General features: G+C 36.3%; 1 protein-coding gene and 2 long non-coding RNA genes across 3 annotated transcripts in view; 1 reads left to right on the top strand and 2 right to left on the bottom strand.

Annotated features, from left to right (window-relative positions):
* LOC121411660 (ATP-dependent RNA helicase DHX30-like) overlaps positions 1–13873 on the top strand; it is a 44091-nt gene extending 30218 nt beyond the window's left edge. The window contains exons 16-22 of the mRNA XM_041604483.1: positions 6422–6578; positions 7317–7435; positions 8294–8394; positions 8996–9083; positions 10337–10442; positions 11724–11956; positions 13462–13873. Coding sequence (XP_041460417.1) covers positions 6422–6578; positions 7317–7435; positions 8294–8394; positions 8996–9083; positions 10337–10442; positions 11724–11956; positions 13462–13599 — 942 coding nt within the window. The 3' untranslated portion in view covers positions 13600–13873. The remainder of the gene's footprint in view (positions 1–6421; positions 6579–7316; positions 7436–8293; positions 8395–8995; positions 9084–10336; positions 10443–11723; positions 11957–13461) is intronic.
* On the bottom strand, positions 756–5446 carry LOC121411664. Its single transcript, XR_005969518.1, has 2 exons — positions 4156–5446; positions 756–1077 (listed from the first exon to the last, which is right to left on the bottom strand). It is a non-coding gene; the product is annotated as an uncharacterized LOC121411664 (long non-coding RNA).
* Positions 13874–17032: 3159 nt separating the features above from the next.
* On the bottom strand, positions 17033–17844 carry LOC121411659. Its single transcript, XR_005969517.1, has 2 exons — positions 17689–17844; positions 17033–17449 (listed from the first exon to the last, which is right to left on the bottom strand). It is a non-coding gene; the product is annotated as an uncharacterized LOC121411659 (long non-coding RNA).
* Positions 17845–22904: the final 5060 nt, after the last annotated feature.

The following is a 22904-nucleotide window of genomic DNA, read 5'->3' as shown; positions in this document are numbered from 1 at the left end:
ATACATATAAAGTCAATTCCAGTTGATTTTTCCACCTGCCCATTGTCTTGTCAACCATGTTATTTTTGTAAATCAGTTGTTATTTGGTTGCCATGGCAATGGCTTGAGATATGATTTATACATCTAGCAACCAAAATATCTTTGTTTAACACTGTTAAACAAAATTAGGGAAAATTAAAGATAAATCATATTCTACAACGTTTTTTTAATCAAAATTTTATTTTTCTGGGGAAAAACAAGCCGTTGCCATGGCAACGGACCAATTGGAACTATCTTGTTGATTTTGAATGTTTCTAAATTTTATATATATTCAATTGGAAGCTTGAAAGTTATCATTTTATTCATCTATATCATGTTTATTTACCATTTACATGGGAATGTGTGTCATTTTTGAGAAATTATTCCGTTGCCATGGCAACGGCCGAAAATGGCATTTTAAAATTTACCTCCCATCTTTAAAATAAATCTTACGGCATATACTAATACTTGTGAAAGTTTCATGCTTTAGTCAAATTTTGCACAATTCTTGTGATTTTTGGAGCTTATCCGCTCTACTATCAATGGATGGGTTGTAATTGTAAACCATGAACAATCAACTTCAGGCATTATATATCAACCATGAACATGCATCATAAACAGTAAACAATAAATATTTTGATATTGGACAGCATGCATGCACATGTTAGACCTCGCTCTGCTATGCTTACAAATAATGACGGTTATTCTGAAAGTTACTATTATTTTATGTGTTATACTTTCAGAACCATTACTTTACAGTGTTTTTTTTTTTTTTTTTTTATGTACAATTCATCCTTTGCTTCCAAACAGATGACATAGTGCACCTCTAGGGTAAACCTCCACATTAAAAAGATAAACAATTGTTTAAAAAAAATCCCTTTTTTCATTTGTTCAAATTTTACAAGTCCTATTACATGGACAAAAAAATAACCCAAACATTACTGTTTTCTACCATTTACCAAGACTTTGGGATGATATCAAAACTACCATCAGAGGTGGATATCCCATGCCTCCTCCAGTTCCGTTTGACACCATCCTGCCATCTGATATGTAGTTTTCCTATAAGGACAAATATAATTACATATTTACAGATTAATTAATATCACAAAATATATTAAATGATCCATGTCGGCAAACCAAACTGGGCCAGTCAATCAATAGAACCAAGCAATCATACATATAACCCATAATCACTGATGTACATCATTTATCCCACAATAATAAAAAACTAATTAAATCCAAAAATGTGTCTGACAAAAACTTACTATTCTACGTAGGTATAGCTCCTTCCCCCTTTCTGTTATGGGGTGCATCCGGCAGGGAACGGTGCTCCCAAACCCAGAACATATCCCTATGTATTTGTATTATGTAGCATTCTTTCAAAGTTGAGTCACCTTCTCCAAAACTTCTCAATATTTGTTATTTACCACCAATTTCCAAATACATGCTCCTTACCCCACTCCCTACTAATCGTTTCACAAAGCTATGTCCAAATAATAAAACTGTCAGTCATAAATAATTGGAGGCGGAGTCCAGCCCAGAGACCCAAGGTAAATTTTTAATTGTTTACTTATTACTTTATTTTTCCAATACAGACTTAGGTAAGTTGTATGGATTAGAATGAATGCCTTTATTTTGTCTTTAAGATCTCATCTGGACGACACTTGTTCCGCCTCTGGTACGCCCACTTGTACGCCCCCATCCGTACTCTGGTTAGACCAGTACTCTCCCCTACTGTTTCTGTAGTTACTCTTTCTGGTACTAAAACATATTCATCCTCAAAATCTTTTCTAGAATCCTTGTAGCTAGCAATGATTTTCCTTCTCTCATAACCCAAAATCTTCCATATTTTGGTCAACCACATCTGATTCAGAAGGTACTTTCCTTACTAGCCTACGATTCACTATCTTTGGATTACCTCCATTAATAGGTCGGATACGATAAATATCCTCAGTAGGATTTATCCAATCAACATATAATTCATCAAAACAAACATTCTCCAACTTGTGTCTTTTACTAAAAGCACACTTCTTTAAGTAAACAAGAGATCCTATGCCCAGGGGAGGGGGACTTGCAGAGATATTTGCATCAGCTCGGGCCTTATTCCGGGCTGCTAACTTGTCGGTCCTTTCTCTGACAACCTTTTGAGCCCTCTCAACCAACTCGGCTTGTTCTTTAACAAAGTCTTGTTCCCATTCTACATCAGACACACCCAACAAATGATCTAAAGGAATACGCTCTTTCCTACCAAACATAAGAGCAAAAGGGCTGACCCTCGTAGTTTCGTGGGGGGTGGTATTATACATGTAGACAAGATGAGGCAATAATTCAGGCCATCTACGTCTATCACGCTGATCCAGCGATTTGATTAGGCCAAATAAAGTCCTATTGAATCTTTCAGCCTGAGCATTACCCTCAGGATGATATGGTGTTGTACGAGTCTTACGTATACCATAAAGCCTACATAATTCTTTTATCACCTGACCCTCAAAATTACGTCCCTGATCACTATGAATTCTATTTGGAATTCCATACTTTGTGAACCAGTGCTCTTGTAGAGCTTTAGCTACTGTTGAGGCGTGTTGATTTCTACAAGGGATTGCCTGAGCTAATTTCGTATATACATCTGTAATAACAAGTACATCCTCAAATCCTCCCTTACCAGGATCTAACTTAACAAAATCAATAGCAATAATTTCCAATGGACTAAATGCCATTAGATGTCTCATTGGGGTTCTTACCCGAGGCTGCATCTCCTTTGCCTTAGCACATTTAATACATCTTTTAACATAAAATTCTATATCACGAGCCATGCCAGGCCAATAAACTCTTGACCTAGCTAATTGTTAGTTTTATTTCTACCTTGATGTCCCCATTCATCATGACATCCAACTAAAATACTCTTACGCAAACACTGTGGGAGTAAAATTTGAAATATATTACCAAATAAAGGATCAAGAACCTTCCTTCCTAATATTCCATCTTTAACAGTAAAATTAGACCATTGATATAACCATTGTTTCAAACTATCCGGTTCTGAAAAACGTGCGGGAAATTCATCCCCCGGTTTCCAGTGCGCACTTCACCGTTCCCACACAAATCTCAGTTCTTGGTCAATTTTCTGCATTTGAATGAGTCGTTCAGGCGAAAAGGAAGGAAACAAATTTAAAAAAGTGGTCCCTAACAAATTTTCCTGGTCAGAAACACCAGACTTCGATTGGATTTCATAAAAGGCTTGCTGCAAAGATTGCACAGTTTGTTTCTTTCCAAAATGTTTTTGAAATAGTTCAATAATACTTGTAGTATCTTATTTCCCCGAAAAACAACTTTTTTACGTGCTGCACCTTCCAAATTTGCTCTGATTATGCCGCACTTTTTGAGTTTCAGAGATTTGGTATTGTTCACAATAAAGATCTATTTCTTCTAACCATTCGGTAAGGGAAATGCCACCTTGTCCAGAAAATCTCTCAAGTCTGGTACTTCTATCACTAGGGGTAAACCTACACCTTTGTAATGCTCCGGTTAAACCGGTTACTAAATCTTCAACTAACTTTTCAGCCATAATTTTACTATGTATATGTGAATACTACTGAAAGGAGATGCAACCTCAACTACGATAAACCTTCAGTTATAACACACTTATTAAATAGTCTACTATCTAACTCTGGGAGAGAAAGGTAACCAATCGAACCAGACGCAGAACCTAGGAAAAAAGGCATTTAGTTAAAATTGTGAAATGTGTAAGTCCAGACCACAATAAACATTGGGGGTCTGATATAAAGGTAAGCACAAAAGACTGCAAATTCTATATAGATTTTCTGAAGATGTATTTTCATGTGTTGCCAAAGAACACTAACAGAATTTAGATTTTTACTATTATTATTCTATCTAGTGGTGTATTTGCAGAATTTATTTGTGCTATCTCCTTCAGATCCCAATGCACACTAATGCAAAACAGACATAATAACAAACTGCATAGCTACACACATATCTTAACACATCGTCATGTTGAGAAGATAACGAGTTCATATCTTTTCAGATACATATCAAGCATATCTTATAGTTTGTAATATGAGAGTCTACATTAAATGTGAATGACTGTTCTGGAAAAATCTTAACAAGGGCTTCACTACATACCAGCGACTCCTGCTGCTTCACTCGCCAAGGCTATCGGCTTCCAAACGACAGTGCCAGCTTCCACCGTCGAAGATATCGAAGACAGGGTCTACCACACCACGTCGATGACGAAGATGAAGGGCCGTGTCGAAGCGTTGGTTGGAAGAACGATGTCTCGGAGCTCCTCGATAGCGTCCAACTCCCCGAGCCGGACTAGCGCCTGCGGCCTTCAGTACCTAACCTCAATCCATCCTCATGAGACGACCAAAGGAAAAGCAATCGCCCTGCTGAGTTCCTTTACAGCCCCTTCCAAGATGATTCTCGCGCAGTTAAACGACTCCTCTCACCGCAGTGTAATGTGAAATCACCAGACTTCGTCGGTACCAACTAATCCGGAGGGTTTTAGTGGAAACCAGCTATGCTACCCCGTCAGGTCTATTTGCAGTGGTTTTCACAGGTCCCTCGACTCCTCGCTACAATGCAGCCACGCGTGAGTCCCAGGACGAGGGTTCTTTCTCCTGAGCTCAACGGCACATGTAAGGTCCCAACGTCAAAAACCCGGGCGATGTGGGGGCTCAATCCAACCCCTGCAGCTGAATTTCTCTCTCCAACGTTAAAGTTAAAATAATATCATAATTCACATCCTCGAACAAAAAATAAGCCGGAACCGGTGACATGAAGTGAAGCTCTCCTTGTTGAATTTATATCAATGTCCGATAAACATTGTGTTTATGCGTAAAACCAGACTGAAGGACTAAAACGTTCCCCGAACATGCTGAAGATGACGGTTGACCGACCCCATCCGTACTACCAATTTTGTAGCGGCACAGCTTTGCAAGACGGCCGGTGGCCGCCCACCGTCTTGCGCTGCCCACGTACAAAAAAAGGACGGGAGTCAAAGAATGACAAGTTCGATGAAGTTAAGTTGTGTATCAGGTTTTATTCTAAATCAAAGTCAAATTACATGCTGGATAATAATAAATGTCGCATCTCTGGGCTGGACGACCGACGACAGACAAAAATTAAACCGACATGGCCTACGGCGGCAAAACAAATCGGGAACGAAAAACTGCCCCTTGGCAACTAATCACTCCCTTTTTATCCCTTTTTTGGTCAAACACCGCGTGGCGAAAAAGCCTTTCCAAGTCGACCCTATCACCTTTGGTGTAATGTGCGAAATTAATCCGCCTATAATGTAAGTATATAAAACGGAACTTAATTATTGTGTACCCCGATTCCAAATTCAAGTTCTTCGGCTTTCCATTATTCTTCCAACTTACGTAACTCTCTTAACCACTCCCCCAACTGCTCTCTCAGTCAATTAATCCTCTTTTGCGACTCTTGTCACTTCAGCCACTCCCACTCACAGCTCACTTCCACCAAGGAATTCACTCCTTGCTTCCACACCTGTTCACACTCTCGCTCTCTCTCTCTCTCTCTCTAATCACTGAAGAATGCAAGCGAGCCGAAGAACATGAATAAGAAGCAAAGTAGTAAAATAACTGAAGTTCCAATGGACTTCTATTAGCCCTGAACGCCTAGCAACCCAGTCAGTTTGCCCTCTTTCACTTCCACATTCCAATCGCTAGCCTGGCCCAAAAAAACTAGCAAACGAAATCAACACCTTTAAGGAATGTAAACAATGGAAGAAGGCGAACGAACTTCTTTACCCAAACAAACAAATCTCTATTTTCCATCCCGCTATAACTATTTCCCCAATCTTGAACTGATGTAAGTTTTAAATAAATAGGTTTTGAGGAAACAACTTGAATAGTAAGGTAGAATTGACAGGGTCTCATGATGATTTGGAAAGCAACCAGGGTTCCGTAACACAAAGGTTGTGATTAATCATACGCTTGATTTTTCCAATTATTTGTACTTTATTGTCGATGCAATCAATATTAGAAAAATGTTCAACAAGGATTTCTAAGCTTTATGTTACAGGCGTGATTGAACATTAACCAGAAAAATAATTCACAAAATTAATTTGGAAATTAACTCTGAATTTTTGACAAAAAATACTTTGCATGTGATATTTGCTCTTCTGCTTATGGCACAATGGATTAATTCTCATTTTACATTGGAATTTGTTATTAAAGCACAGGAATGCTCTGACAAACAAATTTTGCTCAAAACCTTGAAATTCTACCATTTACATTTAGAAAGAACTTACATATGCTATGTTTATTTTTGTCGATTGAAAATACAAGAGTTTTGTGGAGAAAGTGAGAGTGATCTCATAAGAATAGCTGTATTTCGATATTTTTGTATTATATTTTTTGGATAGAAAATGCAAGAGTTTAGTGGAGACAGTGAGAGTGATCATCTGATGAGAGTAGCCATCTACCAAGGCTGGGAGGAGCAGAAGAAGTCCGGTGGTCAGAGTGCTTCCAGCTATGTTCAGTCCCATCAACTTTATCTTCCAACTCTTCAATTCATCAGAGGTATCGTTCGACTAAAAAACCATGCTCTTATTTTACAAATAATTAATTTTTTTCTCTCCTTCACAGCTTAGGGATACTGTAGGCGCTGCTTTCACGACAATATTGACAATTGCTTTTAATTTATAGAGATTAGTACATTACATAGATGCCATCTTTTTTCTTATAACTAGTGTGAACTAGTAAAAACAGATTTCTGATAAACAAAATTGTGTCAATTAATATTGTTATGATTTGTTTGGTGTCACCTGTGAGGCTCTTTATCCATCGAGCATCCGTCCAATGTGATTTCATTGTCTGGAATGGATGAAAACGGATGGAGCCACCCCCAAATCTTGCTTGTCCGCTGTATCCATTACGAATACGTTTTGTGTCCTTCAGCCAGTGGGACCAGGCCTTCAATGAGCAGTATTTATTGTGCATTCTATTGCCATGTTTGGGACATTGGTAAACGACTGGTTTGGTTAGTTGAAGTGGATGACGTAAGGCATGGTATTTTATTTTTTTTATTTACATATGGAAAAATTTCTTGTCACTGTGAGCTTTGTATCCCTGACAAAGACGTGAGATTTGTGTCAAAAATTTGGAAAATCCTTGGAAATTTTGTTGGAACTGCAATGCATTACTTCTTTGTCTCTTTCGTCTCATCTGTGTCCAACAAGTAGAATGTAATACCATTATAGTTGTATTTTACAATCATAATACATCAATATTAATATGTTTGTAATCTTGTGTTCCCAGGATTACGTAGGCAGTTTGCCAGCAATCTAGAAGATTCCGGGATGGTGATGATGTCTGATGAATGCTTTGATTCTTCAGCTCGATGCAATGAGAATAGCGATGATCCAGAGCTTATCAAGGTGAGATTCATAGTCAATATTTATTGTCAATTTCCCAATTACTTCTGGCCAATTCCATGCAGTGTGGTCAGTGTCTTCAGGAATTTATTTGTCCACTCTACAGTTATAAGACTAATAATGATATTATATTTTACCCAGGGTTGCCCCTCCAATTCTGAAAACTGTTCTCCTAGTAGGCCCTGCTTAACATTACAATGTTTTTATTACCCTGGCTTTAGCACAGCTACCTTGATTGGGCACTGGAGCATTCAAGGAATATCTTCCTACTGGGTACCCGTTTACCTCACCTGGGTTGAGTGCAGCAAATTATGGGTAAATTTCTTGCTGAAGGGGAAACACGTCATGGCTGGGAATCGAACCCATGACCAGAATCAAATGATGAGAGTCTTAACTACTAGACTATGACCCCCCCCCCCCAGGCCAACACTGATAATAGAAGATGAACTGTGCTGGAAAAAAATTGCTAACTGGCAATAATGAAATAAATCGACAGTATTTCAATGAAAGTGAAGAGTGCATCTTTTGTTTTTCAAAAGGTAAAAATTGTTATCAGGCATGCATGAATTATTATAAATCATTAGCTGCATTGATGTATATTTTCAGAAATTTGTATCAAATGAAAGCATATCATCTCATCTCTCTCAAAAAAATGAAATAAATCATGATCACTGAAGCTTATTATGATCAATGAATCATTGCCATTGTTGCTTCAGTGGTCACAGAAAGATTTGGTAGTGCCAGAGATTTTTTGTGTTAAGTGGTCATTATAAGGATTATATTCAGCTTTAGCTTTTATTTTTGTACCAAAGATAGATGTTCTGTATTTGTGGTTAATTTTATTATTATTTCATTTTGCAGGCCGTGATCTGTAGTGCTTTCTATCCTAACCTCCTCAAAGCAAGATTTGGCAAGCACGAGAAGGGGAAGCTAAGAACCAACAAATTAATCTTCAAAGACTTGTACGTATCTCCAGCCAGTGCAACTGCTATAGATGGTTAAATAGCAGCCTTTATTAACTGTAGTATAAAATCTTGGTTAATATCCAGGATGATGCCAAGGTGTACTCGATTTGAAGGAATGTGTGTATCTTAACCAATATTCTTGCCAAAGTAAGAGCTAAATTTATATGAGGCGTTATTTCATGACATCCAAAAAATACTTTAACGTAGATGATGTCTTTATATTCCTGCATAAAAGAAAAACAGTATTGAGAGTTTAAGTTTTGAAAGAGATGGCATTTCATTCATTACAGACAAAATGACTCTGCAACACAATGACATCACCAACGTAGCCAATTTGATATCCTGTAGGTGGTATATTGATAATTTTCGTAATTGATATTTTTCATATAATTTGTAATGTATTTATCATCTTATTTTGTTCAAATAGTCATCCATATGCTTCTGGATTTTTTACTGCCTATTTAATGACTTTCCATTTGGGTTTCTTAAAGTAGACTAATTGCTTTGCTAGTACACATTATACCAATATGACATTCGATCATTGTTAAATAGAACACAGCTCTTGTGTCATGATTGTTTTTTCCCTTGACTTTTCCAGAGATTCCAACAATGTTCTGCTCCATCGAAGATCCGTCAACTGTGCAAAGAAAGATTTCAGGAGCAAATGGCTGACATACTTCTCAAAGGTTTGTCTTTATAACATCAATTCGTCGCACGCACCACGAACCGTCCTCTCTGCGCAGATACCTTGCGCTATCGCACCTCGCGATTTCACCACGAACCGTCCTCTCTGTCACGATGCCCACTGTGGCGTAAATGATTCACTTCAAGAAAAAATGTAAAGATACGGGATGAAACTTTGGAACCTGAACTTTTTAACAAAGACACTGGTAAATAATTTGCTCTCCTTGTAGGTGCACTTATTGCTGGTTTAAAAAAAACTTTTTTAAATGCGTTCTCTGCAAAACTAATTTTCGCATCAAAGTGCGCAGAGAGGACGGTTCGTGGTGCGTGCGACGAATTATATTCTGTTGTGCCCTAATTATATTAATGATTCCCTTTCCCTTATTTTAAATAGGTGTACTAATTTGATCCTTACACTTGAGGTTTAGACTTAGAATTAAGATTCAAACTTGAGAATTGTGTTATGCTTTTCAATACAGACATCCTGCCCCCTAGTTGGTTCCTTTAACTCTTGGCACACTGAATTATTTTGATAGCAATGAAAATTGTTTTTATGTTTTTTTTTTTTAACTCTTGTTTTCCATTTTTCATTGGTACCAACAATCCTGCAGATGTTACCCTTTAAAGGGGGAGTGAACTGTGTGCAGTCTCTCATTGACTGTGTGTTATAAATACATAGTCGTAAATTACGTTTTCCGATATCTACTAATACTACAGAGAATAAATTGACCTATAATTGTATTTGTATAGAAAAACAACTAAAATGTTTTGAGAGGAAAAGTAATTGTTTTGCTACTTGGAAACATAATTATTGCGGTATAAATTTATTGAGTAGATAGTTAGCATGTTATCATTCAAGTGGGTCTATTTTACTAGACTACACTAGCATTATGGGTCATGAAAATTCCAGGTATGAGTAGTTGAGGACTCGAGATGGCGCTATTGGTTCGTATCTGCTTTATTTTTAACCAATTGTTGGCTTCTCATTATACAAGGTTAGGCCAGGGAGGAAACTAATAATTATGATTTTTCAATTCTATTTTACGAATGTGCAATATTACACACATATAAACAACAAAAAAGTGTTAGAGAAAGACCTGTATTTAGCTAATGATCTTATAGAGAGGTATATTTGCTAACGGGCAGAGATTAGGCCATCCTGGTTTTACTGGTTCTTTCTGACCACTGTGTTGTGTTGTGGTCAGGATGAGATACCATTCAACAATCCTTCTGTGTATCTCGATTTTTATGACAGGTACGATCTGATGCAACCTTTGTTCGTGACTGCTCCGTCATCCATCCTATGGCTGTAATAGCGTTTGCTGGAAACACTCTCTATGTTGATAAACTAACCCAGAGAGGTATGTTGGCTCAACAAGTCATGATCACATCTGGACCCCATCTTACAAAGAGTTGCGGTTGATCCGATCAATCGTAACTCTATAGAAATCCAACAATGTCATAATTTTTTTCTTTCAGAAATTTGTTTGATGTCCTTTGAAAACAAGAAGAAGCATGCTGAATAGTCAAGAAAACAGATAATTTATGAATATACATCATTCCTAGTAATTATTTTGAACAAACATGTATTCAAGATGTTTACGTTGCTGGCCCCAGGTCCCCATGTTACAAAGAGTTGCGATTGATCCAATCATTGCAACTATGGAAAGCCAGCAAAGTCAACATATAAAATGCATGTTTATTTTTTTTTAAATTTGAGATATGAATGGATATCTATAAATTCATTGATTTCTTGATAATTTGGTGTGATCTCCTTTGTTTACAAAGGACATTTTGCAAACTTCCTGTAGAATAAATTATGGCACTGATGGATTTCCATGGAGTTATGATCAAATGGATCAATCGTAACTCTTTGTAAGACGAGGCCCAGGACCCTGTTTCTTAAAACTTTATATAATAAAATACCTTCAATAACAGATAAAAAGCTACTGAAATTCTTCAATCTGATGATTGTCAGTAAATTTATTATTGAAATTTTCCATTTGTTGTTATGACAAGTCTTTATTAAATGACACCCTGCTTTACGCATACAGTGAAAAGGGTATCAAAATCAAGAAAAGCGGACATACTTTTCAACAGCCTATGCACATACGGCGTTTAGAAAGGGTATATATTGCAACCTATCATGAAAATAGAATAATTGGGATATTATTTAGGGGTGAGGGCAACATGACATGAAGTTGTGCTGTGAGATTGAAGCAAGATAAATTAATGGGCACCATGGTGGTCACTGGGTAATGATAGTTCCCAAATTGTAAATCCATGACAAACCTTGTACTAAAAAAATAATTTTATGATAGTAATAATAATTTGATAATAATGATAGGATGATAATGTAATAACAAGAACAACAACATCAGCAGCAGTATATTTACTCAAGGTAGCCAGTACAGTTCCAAAACTGGTCTCCCAGCAGGCCCTGCTATTATTACCTCGGCTTTAACTCGGCTACCTATGCGCTCAAACAGTCAAGGATTTCTTCTACCAGGTACCCATTCATCTCACCTGGGTTGAGTGCAGCACATTGTGGGTTAATTTCTTGCTGACCATTGTATTAATGTTATATCCTTTTATGAATAATATACAGCAATGACTTTTGCTTTCTGATTGTATTTCAATAGAGAAGAAAGAGATCGTTCTAGAACACGGTGGTGTCAACGTTGCCTCCCTTGTGAAGCTGGTGATCGACGACGAGCAGGTTTCACAAGAGAGTGGCGGAGATGAGTTCAGCCCATGGGAAGGATTGCCGATCACGTTCTATATGACGAAGGACACTGCAGTCTATACTATGGCCTTCATGAGAGCAATGAAACAAATGATTGAAGAATGTCTCACAGAGGAAGCCCTCATACCAGTGAGTACTTTGCTTTGTAGATCATCCAATGCAATTGCTTTCTATTTATCCCAACTAAAAATCCATGAACATTCACAAAAATTTGTGATGTAATAATATACAAATAGCGAATAGGCATGAGTGCGATGTTCAACGAGGCATTGATCAAGGTCCAATGTCATTTATTGTCAATGAACATAGTATTGTATCATTATGTGAATGTTGTTTTGTGAATAATTCTTTTATAGTAGTTTTCAAAGTCAGCACTGCTGCTATATTGAGTCGCGTGATGCAGGTGAGACTGCCAGAGGCGGTCCACTTGTTTGGGATACACATTTAATAGCATTCCAGGATTAGAAGCAATATAGGGCAAATTCTTTAAAATATATATATGCACATAATCCACCATATTGGGGACCTTCATTTGTCTCTGTTTTTTTAGTTCATTTGTAAAATAATTAGTGTTCTCAAGTTATCAGGGCTTGAGCTGAGCATGTTTTTTTTTTGCCATGATTATTACCGTTTTGCAATCAGAATTATGGCTGCTAATTTTTTTCTTCATAAAATATGATTCTCATTGAATTTTTTTTATCCTATTGAGAAAAAAATCTCTCTAAATGTTTCATACAACATACACAAGTTAGTTAATTTGATGAATTTAACTTCAGGTATCGGTAACTAGATTTTAGGTCAAAGATCATTTACGGGTTATTATTTCAAAATGCAGTTTTAAAGGCTCCCTGAATACAGTTTGTTCCCAGAGGTTGGGAGGTCGGGTCTGAATGGTTGTGTTGAGAATTTGTTTATGTTTTGTTGGAAATTCCCTTTTGGGGGTGGGGGGGCATTAAGATTCTTTTTTTTTAGGGGGGGTGCACAAGGTTGACAGCTCTGCTTTAGCAGTTTATAATAAGAATTGACAAGAAAGACTTACAAGACATGGGATTACCCTCTAATATGAATTCAGATATTAATGCATTCAATGGCCGGTATTCTGAGCTCGGGTTTAAATTAAACCCTGGTTTAAAGTTGTGGTTTAAGTATGGATAGCCAATTGTTGCACAAATCTTTATTAGAACAATTTCAATTTATTAACTCATATGACACTCAAATCATTCATAAACTGCTGGGAATGATAACTAAAGATTTTTCTGCATTATGCAAGCAAATGGGAATGAAATAGTAAACATAAGAAATATACAATGTAACCAGAATTTTATAGTTTTTGGCTCCCCATAATTTTAGCACAGACTTAGACCGGAGTCTAAATTAAACCTGACTTCAGAATACGGGCTATTGTCTAATCATACAAATGTTCCTGATTCATGATGCATTGTAGATAGTTCCTAGTTTTGGATTTTTATCATGTTATTGATAGATGATATAATTATATGATTAATTTCTTTCATTCTCATTTTACCCATTTGTATTTCAGAGCGCAAGGAGACTTAAATTGTAATTTAATGTGATATAAAAACTGAAGATTGCTAATATATCATTCCACTTCTATCCTCGATCTTTTTTAATAGTCTGGGCCTACCCTCGAGAAACACTCCGCTGTACTCGGTCTGTTCGGTAAGCTACTTGGTACCCAAGTCCTGCACTCCCAACAAGGTCAGCAAGCTGAACAACAGGGTGAGAAGGAGCAATCCACATCAGGATCCTGAAGCAAGTATTAGGTATCGACCAGATCAGTCACCGGTGATGGCTCAAGAGAGTCTTCACAAGATCTTGTGGATATCCTTGAAAGAAATTCTAGGAAATACTTGTGCACTGTAAAAGGCTGCCTGGCTTATGAAAGCTTATGGGTAATGCTGTCCAAAGTCCTTTACAGTGCATAGAGATGTTATGATAGCGTGATATGCGTTATGCAAGAACAGAATATTATTATGAAATAGAGGGAAAGGAAGGATAGTCTAATAGATGGTATGAAGTCTTACTTCCTAAATGAAGGGGGGTTTATGCCTAAAGGAAACATGTTTGGATGGATATAAGGAGGTAGAGGAAAATGTCGAACATTTTCAGGGCCTCCGTATGTTGTCTTCCACCAGCATGGAGAAGTTGAAGTTCTCATGCGTAGACATTGCTTTGTTAGACAATGATTAATAACTCATGAAGGCTATTGAATTAAACTGTATATAAATAATACACATAAGTGCATGCATGCAGGGCCAAATAATGAACGATGTGCGAGAAGAGCCAATGGATATACTGCATCGAGGTCCGCCGGACTGAGTGCGGTATATCCATTTGGCTAGTCGAGCACAGGGTTCATTATTCACAAGAATGCGTGTATTGTTTGTTTTATACAATCCTCACCCATGTTAAAGAGTTGCCCGAATGCTATATTTGATCTAAATTCTAGATAATTCCAGAACTCGCACTTTCCAGCACTCTGATGTCAGAGTGCAGGATAGTGCATTTGGTATGACGTCAGAATGCAGGATAGTGCATATACTGGATGCAATAGTGCAATTCGCTGAATATCATGTGACCCGATTTGGACCACTCAGATTACAGAACATTCTTGGGAGTTGTATGATTACCACTGATGCAATATGGATGCTGCTGTGTATAGGACAGATACAGTATGTGGTCTGATGATTGCATCCTTAGCTGTAGATACCAAGATAATTATGCTGCCTTATTGTATAGTGCATGCTGCATGGTAAATGCTTTATTAACAACTATTATAATTATAATCAACTGCAAGTTGTAGCAAGAACATACTGCAATCTTGTCTCCAAAGCCCACTTTGAAATTTAGGTCTGACTCTCATTATTGTTAGAAAGCTGGAGAAACTTAAGTAGATAAAGATAGCTAAATGGTGTATTTGAATAAAAAAACGAACAATAAGTGTACAAATCTCCATGCGTCATAGTTTGACAACTGAATTGTGCATTGGATAACAAAGTATTTTCACAAGGTAAAATTTCACATAAATAAGAATGGAACTTGTATAAGGCAACATTTAATAGTGAGATAAATTGATTCAAGTTAAAAGAATAGTAGAGAAGAGAAGTAAAATGGAAAACAAGGAGGGATTATAATGAATCGATAAACTTAACATTTACCTAAAATATGTATGAAATATACTGTATGTGGCGATAAACAAATTAGAACATTTCAACCCTGAAAATAATATTTGTATGTGGTTATTGCGAACTGAATAAGCTGATGTGAGGTAAAATTTTGAAAGTGAGTACATAAGAATAAGTTTGATTTTTTTTTAAATCATGTAAACAAGGTGTAATGAGCCCGATTAAAATACAAACTACCATTTCACATGATGCCAGTGGATTGTACATAGAATAAACAAAAATAGAAGAGCAGTAAAATTTAAATTTTTACATTTTTAAGCATTACATCATTACATTTTCAATTTCGATTAAATGAAATTATTGCAATTCAATTATTACATTGTAAAATTACAAAATATTATATTATCGATTGTTAAATTATTCCACAATATGATACAATGTATTCATAATTTCAAATTGAGTATTAAAACGAACACATTATTAAGAATTCAGTCATCAGTTGCTCTATGAGCATGGAGTTTAATAAGAGTTCAAATAGAATTCTATTATTTTGTCATGAATGGAATGGGGCTGTATTTACATCGATTAGCACGGCACCTCGGCTCAAAGTAGCGGTTCGTTTGTCTGTGTAGGCCTGTTTACAACCAGGGATTACCTACTCTTGTCTGAGAGTGCATAAGTTTTTCTTCTGATGGGTAAAATCAATGTTCACCAGAAAACCATAAAATGAAATTATATTTGAATCTGATTAGATCAGTTACATTCCAGTATACCCGCATAATTGAGATGGGGCCTATTATCTACCATTGTTATATTGTAGTCGCTCTTGATTTCTATACTGCGTGAGTCAAAGAAACTTGACACCTCACAAATCCCCAATTTAAGGAAAAAATATGTCATGAACACGTAATCAATTCCTTTTTCAATGAAATAACTTGAGAATTGATACTAAAAAGTGTTTATTAAATAATTATAATGAAAATTATTGAAAAGATGTTTTAATGCAACCCTTGTAGGATTATGACATCATTGACATTTGGATTCATTCATTGCAGGTATGCCTTACTTTAGCGCAAATCAAAATTTACATCACTGCAAAGAATACCTTCTGATCATCCAAGCATTAACACATACCACATAGTCTTCCAGGCCATATATAATAATCATGTGTTCATGGCATATTTTTTCTGTTAATTTGGGATTTGTGAAGTGTCAATTTATTTTTTATTAAAAGGTGTATAGCAGAAAGCAATTTTCCATCTCCATTTTTTTTTAGGGTATCAAATGGAATGAAATGCATGTCCTTATAGCTTATTCATATGTAATAAGTAGTGCAGAATTATTTTTCTGTGATTAAATGTGTTACATATACACTCAGTTGTAAGGCTATTAGTATCTATTCAAGAATTCTAGCACTGCCCTTTTCTCCATTTAACAAAGAATGTAAGTAACATGAACGACAATGTGACAGTATGTCATATATAGATGAAATATCTTGTTGTAATGATGTTTGTAGATAGACCTATTGCTCACAGCAATTTACGTTTTCTCTTCTTTCTTTTTGATTTGGTAAAGATTGGTGCTATTCATGTGAATTTACATTTCGTTGTGTGAGAGATTATGTTTTATTGTTTTTAACATGTGTAACATGTTTGTTTATCTATGCAAAATTTTGCCATAAGCAGCTGACAAAGCAATATTGTTTGCTTTAATTGATAGAAATTCGTAGAGGATTTCTGTGATTGTCTTTGTGTTTTTGGAGACACTTCCCAACGATGAATGATGTATGGGCAAAGAAAGGCAGATAAAACAAGTCCTATAGACAGAGAAAACACAGATACAGACAGAAGCTATCGAAATTTATAAAATGAATAAATTTTTTCCAGCTACTCTCAGCTAAATGAATAGAGTTTATGAACACAATCTGGGAAAAAAGCATTTAGTTTTATGTTTCTTTCATTTTAAAAACGATTTGATTTAAAGTATAGCCTGAAACTGAAGATGTCTCTAACCTTTTATTAAAGTTTAGTGAACTGTATGGTACATTTTTTGCCAGGTGTTACATGCTAGAGCAAGCCCTTAAAGCTATCAGCAGGTTGAGCTGAGACAGAAAGCTGGTTGAAAACAAGATCGACCGGTCCTCAGAAAGAAGGAGATTTTATAAGCAATATTTCTAGCTGGTGGGATTAACTTTACTTGAAGTCCATGAAACTGTATGCTTGAGTGCCTGTTCATCGATCTTAGTATTTTCTTTGATGGTAGTACAGATTCCATGATATTGAACGAATAAATAGAATTAATACGAGAAAGAACTGTCAGAAGTGTGTGCATGTATCATAAACTGAAGAAAGTAAAGACAATAGGTTCTACATCATTTTTGTGGCTTGCCTCTGTACACTTTCTAACTTTCTTTGTTCACTTAGTTTATATGGCAACCATGCATCTTGTCCATACTCCAATAGGGGTCTAATAAAATCTTTAAACAAATATGACATTTTAACTGCATCTAGACTAACAAATGTTCTTCTAACGATTCCTAGGACTCTGTTACCCTTTAATGCTGCTTCTGACACTTGGTCTTTGAAAGACAGCTTCGAGTCCATTAGTACCCCCCTTGGTCCTTTTCTGTTCGAACCTCTTTAAGTCTCTTTTGGTGGAGTTGAATCAGTTCTCTCTATCAGAAGGGGGAGAAGCTATTTTATCCTGAATTTTAACCTTTAAACAAATATGACATTTTAACTGCATCTAGACTAACAAATGTTCTTCTAACGATTCCTAGGACTCTGTTACCCTTTAATGCTGCTTCTGACACTTGGTCTTTGAAAGACAGCTTCGAGTCCATTAGTACCCCCTTGGTCCTTTTCTGTTCGAACCTCTTTAAGTCTCTTGTGGTGGAGTTGAATCAGTTCTCTCTATTAGAAGGGGGAGAAGCTATTTTATCCTGAATTTTAACCTTTTAAACAAATATGACATTTTAACTGCATCTAGACTAACAGATGTTCTTCTAACGATTCCTAGGACTCTGTTACCCTTTAATGCTGCTTCTGACACTTGGTCTTTGAAAGACAGCTTCGAGTCCATTAGTACCCCCCTTGGTCCTTTTCTGTTCGAACCTCTTTAAGTCTCTTGTGGTGGAGTTGAATCAGTTCTCTCTATCTGAAGGGGGAGAAGCTATTTTATCCTGAATTTTAACCTTTAAACAAATATGACATTTTAACTGCATCTAGACTAACAAATGTTCTTCTAACTATTCCTAGGACTCTGTTACCCTTTAATGCTGCTTCTGACACTTGGTCTTTGAAAGACAGCTTCGAGTTATTTAGTACCCCTTGGTCCTTTTCTGTTCGAACCTCTTTAAGTCTCTTGTGGTGGAGTTGAATCAGTTCTCATCAGAAGGGGGAGAAGCTATTTTATCCTGAATTAATTTTAACCTTTAAACAAATATGTCATTTTAACTGCATCTAGACTGACAAATGTTCTTCTAACGATTCCTAGGACTCTGTTACCCTTTAATGCTGCTTCTGACACTTGGTCTTTGAAAGACAGCTTCGAGTCTATTAGTACCCCCTTGGTCCTTTTCTGTTCGAACCTCTTTAAGTCTCTTGTGGTGGAGTTGAATCAGTTCTCATTATCAGAAGGGGGAGAAGCTATTTTATCCTGAATTTTAACCTTTAAACAAATATGACATTTTAACTGCATCTAGACTAACAAATGTTCTAACGATTCCTAGGACTCTGTTACCCTTTAATGCTGCTTCTGACACTTAGTCTTTGAAAGACAGCTTCGAGTCCATTAGTACCCCCCTTGGTCCTTTTCTGTTCGAACCTCTTTAAGTCTCTTGTGGTGGAGTTGAATCAGTTCTCTCTATCTGAAGGGGGAGAAGCTATTTTATCCTGAATTTTAACCTTTAAACAAATATGACATTTTAACTGCATCTAGACTAACAAATGTTCTTCTAACTATTCCTAGGACTCTGTTACCCTTTAATGCTGCTTCTGACACTTGGTCTTTGAAAGACAGCTTCGAGTTATTTAGTACCCCTTGGTCCTTTTCTGTTCGAACCTCTTTAAGTCTCTTGTGGTGGAGTTGAATCAGTTCTCTCTATCTGAAGGGGGAGAAGCTATTTTATCCTGAATTTTAACCTTTAAACAAATATGACATTTTAACTGCATCTAGACTAACAAATGTTCTTCTAACTATTCCTAGGACTCTGTTACCCTTTAATGCTGCTTCTGACACTTGGTCTTTGAAAGACAGCTTCGAGTCCATTAGTACCCCCCTTGGTCCTTTTCTGTTCGAACCTCTTTAAGTCTCTTTTGGTGGAGTTGAATCAGTTCTCTCTATCAGAAGGGGGAGAAGCTATTTTATCCTGAATTTTAACCTTTAAACAAATATGACATTTTAACTGCATCTAGACTAACAAATGTTCTTCTAACGATTCCTAGGACTCTGTTACCCTTTAATGCTGCTTCTGACACTTGGTCTTTGAAAGACAGCTTCGAGTCCATTAGTACCCCCCTTGGTCCTTTTCTGTTCGAACCTCTTTAAGAGTAACTAATTTTGACCCTCCTTTCATGTCATACTGGGTCCGTTCTTCTGTAGTGTTTCCCCCTCTCCTAGAATGGAGATGTCTCTTTGGAGTTGTTTGACACCGTCAACACAGAACATATATAAATCTTTGTATCATCTGCAAACAAAACAATATTAGACTTACAATTTTGGAAGATCATTGACAAAAAGAGGGTCAGACCAAACACACTACCTTTGCGGCAGAGGTGGACCTTCAGCCTTGCTTGCCGTTAGCCGGGGCGGTGTCTGGCCGATACCCCATTACTTCCGTCAGTAGCTGATATGTTGTTTGCTGGCTAGACCTCAATTTCCTACATCAAAATATCACAGAATTTCTTCTTGGCAGGGAGTTTCATGTAGTAGGATGATCTTGATTTTTTTTCTGATTTCACATCCATAATAACACAGATAGACAAGTCACACTATGGAACCAACTATTCATTGATTGTCTCTGTGTACAAGCTTACCCTACACAGGTAATGCAGCCATATCGTCCCTCATATTCAAGGCTTTATTCAATTTTGTTGTCGAGAATTCTAATTTAAGATGTTTAAGCTTTGATTGCATATTATATAGCCATGTAATAATGCATTCAAGCATGAAGTTATTTTATCAGTTAGTACTGTGTACAGTAATATTGTCATCAGTCTCACTTGCAGTCTCTTGTGGTGGAGTTGAATCAGTTCTCTCTATCAGAAGGAGAGAAGCTATTTTATCCTGAATTCTTGTGGGCTTTCTTGTCGTATGCTTGATTCCAAGGGCTTGCCTTTCTTCCTACAAAGCATACAATGTGTTCAGGTGGGTGTTTCATAACGCTGTTTGTAAGATAAGAGCAACTTTAAGAACGACTGGTGAACCTTTCTTACGCGCTTAACCATGGTCAATGAATATACCCTTTACCACCATGACCACAATAAATGATCACCAGTCGTTCTTAAGCGCTCTTAACTTACGAACAGCTTTATGAAACGGCCCCCTGAGGTAGACTATTTAGATTGGCTGAAGATTTTTTCTAGGTTACGCTTTTCAATAACTCGTTTGATTTCATTTTCAATCCACTCCAACTTTTCCTCTAGACCGAGGTTTGATCCATATTGAAACAGAGTTCCAGATGAATATCCAACTCTTGATTTTCTTGGAAAATTGTCTCACATACTGACTCTATCCAAATAAGTAATAATCTGCAGGAAAACAAAATAGCCCAACATTTCTTCTTTTTTTTAACCCTGTTAAAAATTTGAATGATTTCCTGTTGTAAAATTATCTTTATGTGGGGTATATGTCTTTTAATGACTTTTTATAGATCATTTGAATTTGATTTATTGCTTTTTATGATAGTGGAATACTTTTTCGTTGATATAGAACTGCATGCCATACAAAAAGAATTGTTTTATGGATGTGATGTGTGAAGATATTGACATTGATGGGCATGTGTGAATATTTTTAAAATGTTGACCTTGGTTTTATGTCCTCATATTTCGTACCAGCATATTTCTACAACCAGGGTTCATGGATTCCTTATTGTTCATTTTCTGTTATGAATCATGTAAACAGTTACTGAGTTCCACACTTTTTGTCCTGCATTTGTGTTTGTAGTTTCATATACTTTTTGTTGTTATTAGTACTTGAAACTATATATATATATGATCAGATTCCTTTTTGTCTCGCCTGAGCGAAGTTCAGCAGAGACCTAGTGATCACTTTTACTGGTAGTCTGTTAATAGTCTGTTGGTCTGTTACAAAAATGTTAAAGTTTTTGTTCAACTTGATCTCATTTCTTTATTTCTGCAAGTGTTTACACCTGGTACAAATAATCCCTGATGGGGTCAAAGGTCCTCTAGGGGTCAAAAGATCATATTGCATATTGAAATTGATGCAAGAACCAACGCATTGCGCAGAAACAACCTTATTGGCAGGTAGTTTTGGTCTGTTCTCGGTCTCTGGTACCGCTGGTAGCTACAGCTGCTAGTAGGTCCATGGCTACAGTAGCTGAACCCCACCATACATCTCGCCACACACCCATTGCAGTATTCTATACAAAGTTTTTGGTAAACTGAGATCCTTGGTCCAGAGTAGATCTTAAATTAGTTGGGAGAATGTTACCCAAGTCATTGAATTGTCTGGGGGGGCGGTAAAATTTGGCGAATACTAAAATTAGAAGAAAATTCGATTTGTTGATTCTATTGAAAAAGATAAAAATTCCAGATTTGATGAAAATGCTTGAAAGCAGTAAAATACCACCATGGACGGTGTAGTGTCAGCTATCATGTATTTGTCTCTTCACAAGTCCACATGCTGCATAGCTCACGTTATGCTGGCTTTTTCAAGTAATTACAATTATGATTATGACTGTAGTTTTTGCAATAGTTTAAAAGCCATATGAATAATCAGCAGCAATATGCATTAATAAAGTGCCCTTGGAGTCTCTACTTTGATAATTTCTTTGATTTATGATTTACCTACAGTGTCTGTTTCTTAGTGTTTGTGTATTGAAATTTGTAGAAAGCACAAGCTCTTCGTATCTCATCGTGATCCAATTCACAATGTTTCAACTCATAAGAAAGGTGAATTCTCAAATATTACATCTTCGGATGTGTGCAAAAGAAATGATTTTAAAGGACAAGTCCACCCCAACAAAAAGTTGATTTAAATAAAAAGAGAATAATCCAACAAGTATAACACTGAAAATTTCTTCAAAATCGGATGTAAAATAAGAAAGTTATGACATTTTAAAGTTTTGCTTAATTTCACAAATGCACATTCTGATCAGTATGCAAATGAGGAGACTGATGACATCATCCACTCACTATTTCTTTTGTATTTTATTATATGAAATATAGAATATTCTATTTTTCTCATTGTCAAGAGACACAACGATTAATTCATCCCCGAAAATGTGAAACGAGCATTGTTTAATACCTTATAATTCAGTCAAGTTGGTCCTTATTGTCAAATCTATAAAAAATGAAATATCGTATAATTCAATCAATAAAAAACAAAAATAATAGTGAGGGACATCATCGACTGTCTTCTTTGAGTCATGCATATCACTACTGTTCTGTGAAAAATAAAACTTTAAAATGTCATAATTCTCTTATTTTACATCCGATTTTGATCAATTTTTCAGCGTTTTGCTACTTTTATTTTTCTCTATTCAAATCAACATTTTTCTGGGATGGACTTGACCTTTGAATGTAGAAAGTATGTTCAATGATATTCAGTCAATAATAATGATGTAAACCTTCGTTGTAATAATCGTGTTTCAGAACATTGATGAGATGTTTATAATTCAGACTTGCAGTATAATTTCAAGAAAAAACACTTTTATTTTGGAACATTAATTATCTTGCCTTTAAATGTAT

This window comes from Lytechinus variegatus, chromosome 3, assembly GCF_018143015.1.
Source record: "Lytechinus variegatus isolate NC3 chromosome 3, Lvar_3.0, whole genome shotgun sequence".
NCBI lineage: Eukaryota > Metazoa > Echinodermata > Echinoidea > Temnopleuroida > Toxopneustidae > Lytechinus > Lytechinus variegatus.
This window is presented reverse-complemented; position numbering and strand designations above follow the sequence as displayed.